The sequence below is a fragment of the Nicotiana sylvestris genome, chromosome 6 (genome assembly GCF_000393655.2).
Source record: "Nicotiana sylvestris chromosome 6, ASM39365v2, whole genome shotgun sequence".
Lineage (NCBI taxonomy): Eukaryota > Viridiplantae > Streptophyta > Magnoliopsida > Solanales > Solanaceae > Nicotiana > Nicotiana sylvestris.
Genome location: NC_091062.1, coordinates 98,583,237 through 98,596,081, shown reverse-complemented (window position 1 = coordinate 98,596,081; position 12,845 = coordinate 98,583,237). Strand labels below are relative to the sequence as shown.

At 42.6% G+C, this 12,845-nt stretch overlaps 1 protein-coding gene across 1 annotated transcript; it reads left to right on the top strand.

Moving 5' to 3' along the window:
- The first annotated feature begins 4,319 nt into the window (after window positions 1-4,319).
- Window positions 4,320-6,365, top strand: LOC138871005 (uncharacterized). Its single transcript, XM_070148850.1, has one exon. The coding sequence runs from the start codon at window positions 4,320-4,322 to the stop codon at window positions 6,363-6,365; it is 2,046 nt and encodes a 681-aa protein (XP_070004951.1).
- Window positions 6,366-12,845: the final 6,480 nt, after the last annotated feature.

Sequence of the window (12,845 nt, the reverse complement as noted above, 5' to 3'; positions counted from 1 at the left end):
TGTGACTTCTTTTCTGTTAGAGTCTTATCCCAATTTTAGAACGAGGTTCGTACAAGTTGCAAAGCCGGTGAAGCTTCTGTATTCCCGGTACGCTGCCCCCCTCGGCTCGAGCTGTCCGCTCAGGTAAGCCAGATCTAGAACAATAAACCCAGGTTTTTAAACCTAGTATAACAAGCCTCATGCCGGATCCCTAGTAGGAACGTTTGTTTGCATCACATGCATTTGACCTTGGAGAGTCAACACAGGGGTTGAGTCTGTCTAGGATAGGTGTACCCAAATGAAAAAGACCATCATGATGCATCTTACGTGCTACTTGCGCGTCTGTTTGTTTCGGCTTGCATGTTGACCGGCTTCTAGAATAGAGGAAGAAAATCAAAAAAAAATCAAAAATAATAATAATAATAATAATAATATAGGAGTGAGAGGTAGGTATTTAGAAAATTCTGAAACTCTGCCGAAATTCCGAAAAAAAAGAAGTCATCTCCAAATGAGCCAAAGTTTTCAACTGCAATGTTTCCCCTGTTCTGTCAAAACTGGCGAACTACGCGGGTCTGATTCTCACCGAATGTGAGATACGTAGGCAAACCTCATCGGTTCCGGCCCATAATTTTCAAAAAAAAAAATCCAAAAATATTTTCTTTTACTTCCTCTCTAGAAAAGTCTTTTTTTAGACTCCAATTTTCAAAAAATCCAAAAAAAAATAAAATATTTTCCATTACTTGCTTCTTTAGAAACTAATTGTTTATTTAAAAACAATATATACAAAAATATTTTCTTTTACTGCTTCTTTAGACCCTAATTGTTTTTAAATATATATACAAAAATATTTTCTTTTAATTTTTCCAGAAATCCAAAAATATTTTCATTCTTCTTTCAAAATTGAAAAGAAAATTCAAAATTCAAAAATATTTCATTTTTTTAGAAGTATTTCTTTCATAAATTCAAAATAAAATTCCAAAAATATTTTTCTTTCTTCTTTAGAAGTTTTTTCTATCGAAATTCCAAAAAAAGAAGAAGTCTAAATTAAAAAAAAAATCTTTCTTCTTTCGAAATTCCCAAAAAAAAAAAGAAGAAGAAAGAGTTAGTTTATTTACTTTATTTCTGGTCTTCCCGAACTACGCCAGTTTGATTCTCGCCGGATGTGGGATACGTAGGCAACCCCCATCGGGTCCAACTTCATTCTTTGTAAAAAATAGCCCAAAAAGAACAAAAAATTTTGTTTTGATTATAAATAAGTAAGGTGACGTCATTCTTGTCTAAAATAGTTGAATGTCCCCAAAAGGGCGCCAGAAGGCCGTTTTTGCAAGAGCAACCACCTTTAGTAGTTTTTTTTTAAGGTTTTGGCCATTTAGCAAACAAAGCGTTAAAATCTTCTTCCCCGAAGTACTGAAAGGCCGTATTTGCAAAACCGGATTTTTTATGAAATTTTTTTAAAAAAATAGTGATAACCTTTTCTTGAGTCAAAATGAGTCATAACCTTTTAAATTAAATCACCCTAATAAATGTGCAGGATGAGCACAGATGAAAACGAACCCTTCGCAGCTCTTGAAGAGATCCCCTTACAGCTCCACATGTGGTGGAATGACCTAGGAAAAGGTATCCGAGGAACTGTGATAAAAGTTTTGGGTGGTCTTGTCGGACTTTTGAACATCAAGCAAAGATTGGACGTGATTGAAGCCTTGATACCTTTTTGGGATCCGACTCGCAATGTGTTTCGCTTTTCTGATTTTGAGCTCACACCCACGCTAGAGGAAATTGCGGGTTACGCCGGCCTTAGAGGAAACTTTAGAAGTCGGTACCCGGTGTCACCGAGACCAGTATCTCCTCACAAGTTTCTGGATATGTTGAGTATTAGCCGGGATATTTAGGATGGGAATTTATCTGAAGGGTTTTGCACTTTCCAGTTCCTGTACCAACGCTATGGCAATCCCCAAGGTTTCGAAGCACCGAATATTGGTCTGACCCATGCCGGAAATAAATATAAATAGGAGGCAAGACGGGGTTTGATTTTTATAGTAGCATTCTTGGGTGTTATAATATGTCCGCGAAAAGACGGCAACATAGAATTGGGCCTCGTGGGAATGGTTGATGTCACAATCAAGAAAGCTAATGGCACTTTGGTTCCGCTGATCTTATCTGAGATTTACCGAGCTTTGACCATCTGTCGAGAAGGGGGAAAATTCGTCCAAGGCTGCAACTTACTACTACAATTGTGGATACTGGAACATCTCTGCCACCGTGTTGGGTATATGAACTACGACATGACCGGTTTGGATTGCATCAAAGAATTTGAAAGCCGAGTGGTGGGGGTTGAATTTCCAGAGGGTACCGAAGCTTGGTTTGCACACTTGAGTTCTTTAACTTCGGATAAAATTGAGTGGACGTTCGGATGGCTCCCTGCCACCGAAGTCGTATACATGTCAGCTAAAGTGTGCTACTTTCTCCTAATGGGCATCCGGAGCATCCAGCCATATACTCCTTACAGGGTTTTGCGCCAACTGGAAAGATTTCAAACCGTCCCCCATGACGAAGATTTGAGTGTACATGTCGTCGAATTGGGCCCAAAGGCTGTATTTCCAGAAGGAAGAGTTCGCCAAGTTTGGAATGAGTGCAGATTTCTCGAACCCAAGACTATGGTGCGGGATCTAGCTAGAGGTGAGGTAGACCCCAATTATGTGGTTTGGTTTGGCAAAAGGTTTCAAATTCCTTGAGAGCCCGAGAGACCTGCTAAGAGACCCCATGTCCAACAATTCATTAACGACTCGCAGGAACAGTGGGGCTGGTTGGCAAAAGAAGAAAGCTATAGGGCCAAGATAAGTAAATTAGAGGGACAAATCAGGGACCTCAAATTTGGCCACAGTATCCAAGCTGCCGCAGATGAAGGGGAAAAGAAAAAGCTAACTCAGGAAAACGAAGCTCTCAAAGCTCAAATCCATAAAATGAGAATAGTTGCTAGAAACCTGGAAAGAAGCCGGGCAGATGAAATGCTTATAAGCGGTATGAGAAAGAAAGTACTTGAGTGTCAAGATGACCTAGAAAAATCTGAGGCTAGTCTAGCAAAAGTCCGAGCATAATTGGCAGAGAATGCAGAAGGGCGGGCAGAGTTTGTGCGACAAATGAAAAGAAAATATGAGGGGACAATCGCCAATTTAAAGAGAAAGCTAACCACCCTTGAAAATGAGGTGGACAAACAGGCCAGGAATTTTAAAGACGATAGGGAACATTGTTATGCTCTAATGGCCCAAATGGACGAAGATATGCAACAATTGCGGAATCAAAATCATCATGACACTCAAGTGTTGGAAGCTCGGAATCAGCAAATCGGGCGTTTACTTCAGGAAAAGGGTATTGTCCGAGAGAGGGTTAGAGCCATTGCCTACTATATCGTCATGAAATGCCACGCATGTGAGGATATGACTCAGACCACTTTCTTCGCTATTGTAATGATATTTGTCCGCCAGATAATGAGTGATTTGGAGCGGCTTCAAGGGTATCTCGCACGTAGGCCCGTGAGACCGGATGATGTCCCACGGGCCCCAGGAGTCGAAACATTGATGTATTCATGATTTTTCATTTATTGAGTCTGTATTTTGGAAATTATTTTTGAGTCTGTTGGTAGTTTTTAAAATTCCAAGAAAATGAGTAGTTGGAAGTCTTTTGTAATAGAAAGTTTAGGAGTTTTATTAATGAAAATTTGAAAATTCCCAAAAATTGTTTCTTTATTTTTCGTATTTGTTTTTCTTGAACTATGTAATGATCTGATTCACTCGGCATCCTGATACGTAGGCAATCCTCATCGGATCCGGTCACATTTTTGTAAATAACTCAAATAAGAGAGGGATGTGAAAAAGAGAGCCAAAGAAAAACCAAAAGAAAAACGAAAAAAAAACAAGGAAAGATAGGAAAGAAAAGAGTGGAAAATAGGAATAAGAGGAGAAGTACAAAAGCCAAAAGTGGAAAGAAAAAGAAAATCGGGGAAAATAAGCAGAGCCGGGATGAAACATGCAACCGTTGCGAAACATGTAGAAACACATTTAATTGTATAGGTGCATCACACCCCAACGTGCGATTACCTATGTGTTAATTGCTTCAAACTGACCGGTTTGTTGTTTACTGTTAGTTAGGTTCTATAGTAAGGTGGTTGGTTTTATGGTAGTTTGACTTCACATTCATACTTCACAAGGTCAAAAGGAAGCATTGAAATGTCTTCGGAAATTCCTCTGCCAACAGTTCCTATTCCAGAGGATAGTCCGATCTCGACCATCCCAACTTCTGAGTCAGCAACTGCTGAGGAAAATAGAATTATGCGTCTCCGCATGATGGAAATGTGGGACGCCTGGGCCAATGGAAAAGAACCACCAAGTGCGATCCCTGGATTCCCTAAGTTTTTTCCCAGGACAAGTGGGACCTCCAACATCCCCATGAGTTATCCAAATACCCCACTGGGATATCCTACCATTTCAGCCCACTTTGCTGGAACACCTTCTGAGTTTCGCCCCCAGGTGTTAGCTTCAGGTGCAGCTTCAAACATATTCACCGCTCCAGCTTGTTCAGCTATGGCACAACATGCTTTACCCAGGCCTAACTTCGATTCATCTTCCTTCACATTTCAAGCACCATCTTTCCCACTGGAACCTACCCAGTTTACTACCAATGCTTACCCTCAGCTGCCCCGGTACGAGTTTACCGCAGGGCAGAAAAAGGCCGAAAAAACACCCGAACAAGAGGAAATTACCAGAAAGATGAGAAGCATGGAGCAAGGACTCAAAAATATACAGGGTCTGAGTGGGCAAAAGAGCGTATCTTACGCTGACCTGTGCATGTTCCCGCACGTACATCTACCCTTGGGTTTCAAAACCCCAAAGTTTAAAAATTATGACGGGCATGAGGATCCCATTGCCCACCTCAAAAGGTACTACAACCAGTTGCGGGGAGCGGGCGGAAAAGAAGAGCTTCTTATGGCCTACTTTGGAGAGACTTTGATCAGCATTGCTTCTGAATGGTATATGGATCAGGATATATCTCGTTGGCATATCTGGGACGAATTGGCTCGGGATTTTGTCAGGCAGTTTCAATATAACATCGACATTTCCCCTGACACGAATTCATTATCAAATCTAAAGAAGAAGTCCTCGGAGAGCTTTCGAGAGTATGCTGTCAAATGGCACGAACAAGCGGCCAGAGTCAAGCCTCCAATGGACGAAACAGAAATGGTCAGTGTCTTCCTTCAAGCCCAAGAGACTAATTATTATCAAAACATGATATCTACAATGGGAAAGTCGTTTGCCGAAGCCATCAAAATCGGTGAAATGGTTGAGAATGGGTTGAAAACAGGGCGAATCTTGAGTCAGTCTGCTATAAGGGCTACCTCCCAAGCAATCCAAGGCTGGTCTGGAGGAGTAGAAAACCGAAAGAAGAAGGAAGAAGTAGTATTGGCAACTTCGAGTGTAAGAAAACCCCGTTCGGCCAGACTTCATTTCTCTGAAAGAACCCCACAACACTACTACCCCCATCAAGATGCGGCCTATGCTATGGATCTTCAGCCATACGCAGTGATGAATGCACAACCATACGCTAGGCCACAACAACAATTTCACCAAAACCGAGCTCAATTTCCTAGAAATCAACTTCCTCACCAAGCTCAGTATAATCCCCGAACTCCACAAAATAGTTTCCCCTACAATGCGCGTGCTCGGGAGCCGCCCAAGAAGACGAACTTCACACCTATTGGTGAGTCATATTCTAGCCTTTTCCCTAAATTGGTCCAAATGGGTTTGTTACAACCCGTACCCCCAAATAGGCAAAACCCAGAGTCACCCTCTTACCAACCTAGCGCCCGATATGCCTATCATTCTGGGGTGGAAGGGCATGACACTGAGAGTTGTTGGACTTTGAAAAGGGTTGTTGAAAATCTCATAGAACAAAAGAGGATAGTGTTAAAGGATGAAGACATTCCTAATGTGACCAACAACCCATTACCGGCTCACAACAATGGACCGGTTATTGGAATGATTTGCGAAGATAAAGAGTTTGATCCTGCCTTGAAAGCCATCATTGCAATCGCTGACGTCGAGAAAAAGCCAAAGGCTGATGCAAAGCAAGAAAAAGGGGAGAAGAAGATTAAACCCACCCCTCAAAACACAGAAAAAATAGTGGAAACCAAAACTGAGGTAGTACCCTCGAAAGATGTCATCCTTTATGTGCCCCGGGGTCCTTGGAAAGGACAAGTGACATTGAGCCCTTCAAGAAGGTTTGAGCTGAACAAAGGATCTAAAATGTATGTGCCAAAAGGTACCTATGTGGTACGGGGGCCAATAATTTCACCAAGGCTGAATGAGCCCATGGTTATTGACCGCGCACCGTAGAGGCCCATGACAGATCCTACTGCCATCCCATGGAATTATAACGAGGCCGTAGTAACCTACAAAGGAAAAGAAGTCCTAGGAGAAGTAAATGAAACTAACCCGGCTGAGAAATACCTCAATCTGGAGGAAGTGAATAATGCCACGAAGAAGCGTTTCCCACTCAAGAAGCCAGTTAGTGCGGAAGAAGCAGAAGAGTTCTACAGGAAAATGAAAATTGCGGACTACGAGATAATTGACCAACTCCGAAAGTCTCCTGCTCAGGTCTCTTTGTTGTCTCTATTAATGAATTCAACTGAACATCACAAAGTGTTGATCAAAACCCTCAATGAAGCTTACGTTACGATTGAAACTACTATGGAACAACCGGAGAGGATGGCAGAAAGATTCTTCACAATCAATCAGATCTCCTTTAGCAAGAATGACCTGCCCCCGGAGGGGGCCACCCACAACAAAGCCCTCCACCTAACAGTTAAATGTGAGGGGTACTATGTGAAGAGAGTCATGCTGGATGGCGGTTCCGGAGTAGATATCTGCTCTCTCTCAACTCTGCAAAGAATGGAGATCGAGACTGAAAGAATCAGGCCTAACAACGTCTGTGTTCATGCCTTTGATGGCATCAAAAGAGACACCATAGGTGAGATCGATTTGATTTTGACTATTGGACCTGTGGATTTTGAGGTGACCTTTCAAGTCCTAGACATGGATACTTCTTATAATTTCCTCTTGGGAAGACCTTGGATTCACGCGGCAGGAGCCGTACCTTCCACTCTCCACCAGATGGTGAAATTGGAATATGAAGATCAGGAGATCATAGTCCACGGAGAGGATGAGCAATCGATCTATCGGGACCCGTCGGTCCCATGCCTCGAAGCTAGGGAAGGTAGTGAACATATAAACTATCAAGTTTTCGAGGTTGTGGTCGCATACCAATATGAAGAAGGAAGCCCTTGCCCTCAACCTTTTCTCTCAAAAGCGTCAGTTATGGTTACCAGGGAAATGATCAGGCATGGTTATAAACCCGGGAAGGGGCTCGGGGCATCATTGCAAGGTATCACCGAACCTATCACCTTACTTGCCACCAAGAAGTTCTTCGGTGTGGGTTTTCATGCCACAGAAGCTGATGTGACGTGGGCAAATCAACGAAAGAGCAATGGTTGGGTTTTATCTCAGCCAATTCCGCATCTCTACAGAACATTTGTCAGGCCCAAGTACAATGAAGAAGAAAAAGAAGATGAGGCCTTCACGGCTGAGGAAATTGAAGAAATCTGTGGGGCTATGAGGCAAATGCTGTATGAAACCCACATGGTTCAGCCGGGAGAAGTCTCGAGCACCGCTGAGGTGCTGTATATGGGGCCCAATGCCAAGTTGCAAAACTGGAAGGCTACTCCATTCCCAATCAGGCGATAATCCCGGTAGTCCAGTCCTGCCACCTTTTCTGCATCATGAGTTATTTCAGGGTGTAACTCGGATGTTTTTCTTTTAGTTTCCTGTCTTTAAATGCTAATGTAAACCCTATTATCTTCAAAATTCAATGAAATGAAATTAATATTTCATCGTTCATCTCTCTTTATTCTTTCTAATTTTGTTACTTTTTCTTATTTCTTCTTTCAGTTTAATAATGCGGCTTTAAATAACTTGACATGCTTGCGGACTTCATGCCCAAATCCAACACATGCTGTCTAATTGTGAAATAATGAATCAAGAAATGGAATATGATGAAGAAGAGGCTTTTAAGAAAATAAATCGAGAATTGGAACAATTTGAGAATAAACCTAAGCCGAACTTAAATGAAACCGAGCCGGTTAATCTGGGTAGCTCTGAAGAAGTCAAAGAAACCAAGATAAGCATTCACACAGATGAAAGAACCAGGGACGCATTGATCCAACTTTTGTTTGAATTCAAAGATGTGTTTGCTTGGTCATACGATGACATGCCAGGATTAAGTGTCGATTTAGTGGTCCATAAGTTGCCAACCTACCCCGATTATTCCCCTGTCCAGCAAAAACAGAGGAAGTTCAAAATTGATATCAGTGACAAGATTAAAGAAGAGGTCACAAAACAGTTAAAGGCGGGAGTGATCCGAGTGGTCCGATACACCACATGGCTGGCTAACATAGTTCCCGTGCCAAAGAAATATGGGAAAATTCGGGTGTGCGTTGACTACCGAGATCTGAACAAAGCAAGCCCCAAGGACAATTTCCCTCTGCCAAACAACCACATCCTTGTTGATAACTGCGACACACATGAAATACAGTCTTTTGTGGATTGTTATGCAGGATATCACCAGGTGTTGATGGATGAAGAAGATGCGGAAAAGATAGCTTTCACCACACCCTGGGGCACCTACTGTTACAGGGTCATGCCTTTTGGTTTGAAAAATGCCGGGGCAACTTACATGAGGGCCATGACTACCATATTTCATGACATGATGCATCAAGAGATAGAGGTGTATGTGGACGATGTGATCATCAAATCCAGAACCCAGGACGACCATGTTCGGGACCTAAGAAAATTCTTTGAGTGGCTACGTAAATATGATTTGAAGCTAAATCCGGCGAAATGTGCATTCGGAGTTCCGTTTGGCAAACTCTTGGGATTTATAGTCAGTCGGAGAGGCATCGAGCTATACTCAACAAAGATAAAGTCTATTCGGGATTTGCCTTCTCCAAGAACCAAGAAAGAGGTTATGAGCCTGCTGGGAAGGTTGAATTACATTAGCCGATTTATTGCTCAGTTGACTTCAACATGTGAACCCATCTTCAAGCTGTTAAAGAAAGATGCATCGATTAAATGGACGGATGAGTGTCAAGAAGCCTTTGACAAAATCAAAGAATATTTGTCGAACCCGCCAGTCTTGGTCCCACCTGAACCGGGAAGGCCTCTGTTCTTGTATCTGACAGTCTTGGAAAATTCCTTTGGTTGTGTCCTCGGGCAACATGATATGACCGGAAAGAGAGAGCAGGCCATCTACTATCTGAGCAAGAATTTTACCAGCTATGAAGCCAAATACACTTTGTTGGAAAGAACTTGCTGCACTCTAACTTGGGTCGCTCAGAAGCTTAGGAATTACTTGTTGGCCTATACCACTTAGCTCATTACCAGGTTGGACCCTTTGAAGTACATATTCCAGAAGCCGATGCCCACAGGGAGGTTAGCAAAATGGCAGATCCTGCTCACTGAGTTTGACATAGTCTATGTCACCCGCACGGCAATAAAGGCCCAGGCTTTAGCAGATCACCTAGCTGAAAACCCTGTGGATGATGAATATCAACCTCTGAGTACTTACTTTCCAGATGAGGAGGTGAATTCAATCGAGATGACATCAGAAGACACTAGTGCTTGGAAAATGTTCTTCGATGGAGCTGTGAATGCAAAAGGCGTTCGAATTGGGGCAATCTTGATCTCACCCACTGGTCAGCACTATCCAGCCACAACCCGACTTCGGTTTTTCTGCACAAACAATACTGCCGAGTATGAAGCCTGTATTATGGGTATGAACATGGCAATCGACCAAGATGTCGAAGAATTGTTAATCATGGGAGATTCAGATCTGATTATCCGACAAGCTCAGGGAGAATGGGAGACTCGAGATGTCAAACTTATTCCCTACAGGCAACATGTGGAAGATCTTAGCAGGCGATTCAAGTCAATAGAGTTCAGGTACATCCCTCGTTGTCACAATGAACTGGCCGATGCACTTGCTACTTTGGCCTCGATGCTGCCATACACAGGAAATGCCCATATTGATCCCTTGGAAATCCAAATCCGGGAAAGGCACGGTTACTGTAATACTGCTGAGGAAGAACCAAGTATTCAGCCATGGTATCATGATATCAAAAGATTTCTGAAAACTAAAGAGTACCCCGAGCAAGCCAGTGGGGACCAAAAGAGAACCATCAGACGGTACGCAAGTGGTTTCTTCCTGAGCGGTGATGTTTTGTACAAAAGGACTCCGGACCTCAACTTGTTAAGATGTGTTGATGTCAAAGAAGCCGAAAGAATCATGTATGATGTACACGCAGGAGTGTGCGGACCCCACATGAACGGGTATGTTTTGGCAAAGAAAATCCTGCGAGCAGGCTATTACTGGATGACTATGGAAAAGGACTGCTTCAGTTTCGTCCGAAAATGTCACCAATGTCAGGTGCACGGTGATTTGATTCATGCACCGCCTACAGAACTACATCACATGTCAGCACCTTGGCCATTTGTTGCCTGGGGTATGGACGTTATTGGGCCGATTGAGCCGAAAGCTTCAAATGGGCATAGATTCATATTGGTCGCTATCGACTACTTCACAAAGTGGGTTGAAGCAATTACCCTCAAATCTGTCACCAAGAAAACTGTATAGACTTCGTGCATTCCAACCTCATCTGCCGTTTTGGTATTCCTGCAACTATCATTACGGATAATGATCCAAATTTGAATAGTCATTCGATGAGAGAGATATGTGAACAATTCAAGATAACGCATTGGAACTCTACTCCTTATCGTCCCAAAGCCAATGGTGCCGTCGAAGCAGCAAACAAGAACATCAAAACGATTTTGAGAAAGATGATTCAAAGTTCCAGGCAGTGGCATGAAAAGTTGCCGTTTGCATTATTGGGGTATCGCACTACTGTGTGCACATCGGTCGGAGAAACCCCGTACCTTTTGGTTTATGGCACGGAAGCCGTAATACCCGCGGAAGTTGAAATCCCTTCTCTATGGATCATTGTTGAAGCTGAAATTGAAGACAGTGAGTGGGTCAAAAACCGTTTGGAACAGTTAACCCTGATCGATGAAAAGCGAATGGCTGCAGTCTTCCACGAGCAGTTGTATCAACAAAGAATGACTCGTGCCTACAACAAGAAAGTGCGTCCTAGAAACTTTGAAGTGGGGCAACTCGTCTTAAGGCGTATTTTCCCCCATCATCAAGAAGCCAAAGGAAAATTTTCTCCTAACTGGAAAGGCCCATACATCATCAGAAAATTGTTGCCAAAAGGGGCATTGTATCTGGGAGACATTGAAGGAAATGACTCTGAAACAGCTGTAAATACAGATGCGGTCAAAAGGTACTATGTCTAATCCTTCTGCAGTAATAACATTATCCGATTGGGATGACGAAGGCTTTCATTCTCGCTACCCCAAACACTCCAATCCTTTGCTAACCCTTTGAGCCGTTTACCTTTCTTTCATTACCCTCTTTGGAACCTGAAAGTGTCATTAAAAAAAAAAAAAAACAGAAAAGCAAAAGAAAAATAAAAAACAAAGTTTCCTGAACTACGTTCGACTTGATTCCGAAAGGATACGTAGGCAGCCTCTCCCTGGGGTTTAGTCACACCAAAATAAAAATCCAAATTTCCCCAAAAGTGAAACAGGGGCAGACGTTATAATTTTTCGGCAATGATCCCGCCCGAACGGTTCCAAAGTTGTAATTCGATCCAAGTTCTTTTTACCCAAACCTGTTTCAAGTCCTTTCGATCAATCGGCTAAAGGTTTTTCAAAATCAAAGAACGCAGTTGCTTGGATCTGATGCAATCAAGATGAGAGAAATAAAATGAGAGAGTCTTATTGGTGAAAACCTACGGGCACCATAAGGCAATGGCGAGCAGAGAAATCGAAAATGAGAGAGTCTTGTTAGTGAAAACTCGTAACGAGCACTATAAGGCGACGGTAAGAAGAGAAATGAGAGAGATCGATTGGTGAAAACCCACAAAGGGCATCATTGATCAAAAATAAGAAACCCCTCACCACCATTGGTATTGAAAGAGTCCTGGCAAGGTTTCTCGGTTTTGAAACACGGGTCGCAATGGGTTTATGAGAAGATAGGATATTTGTGCGGATCGGTTGTCTAGTCCAAGAAGTATGTCATGTCTATTTGAAGTCTGCATGCACCTCAGATAAGTCCGTCCTTCCTCCCCGAAAGGGATGCTTCTCTTTTAAATTCATTTTCTTGTCCTTTGTTTACTTTTCCTTGAACCTCTTTCGGTCTAATTCTGTTTCGTAACTAATACAAAGAAAAGGTGGCAAGATTGGTTTTACAGAGTTCTGCTTGATAAAAACCAAGTCCAAAGAAAAGTACCCCAGCCTCAGCGGGTGCATCAAGTCGATCCCGACTGGCCATAATAGTCGATGCTCTAAAACCAGAGTTATTGAAAATGAAAAGAAATTCGAAGTCAAAGCCCTAGAGGTGGATTAAAGTGAAAGGGCCAAAGCCCCGCACGGTTGAACCACCGTTTGGAAAGTTTGAAAAGTTGAGTTCCTCGGTTTTAGGAGAGAGATCAATCTTCAGCAAGCAGCAGAGGTTCTCACCAAAAGAGCTAGGCCGAGATTAAGTGATCAAAAACAATGAAGGCCACAAAACCGACCACCGTTTCAAACTAACAGTTGTTCTTTGTTTGAAAAATTGAAACAGGTGTAATCCAAAGCAACCATGCAAAAAGCAGGTGCAACCAAAAGGAAATGCGCAAGGGTTAGAAATAGCTATGCTGCAATAAT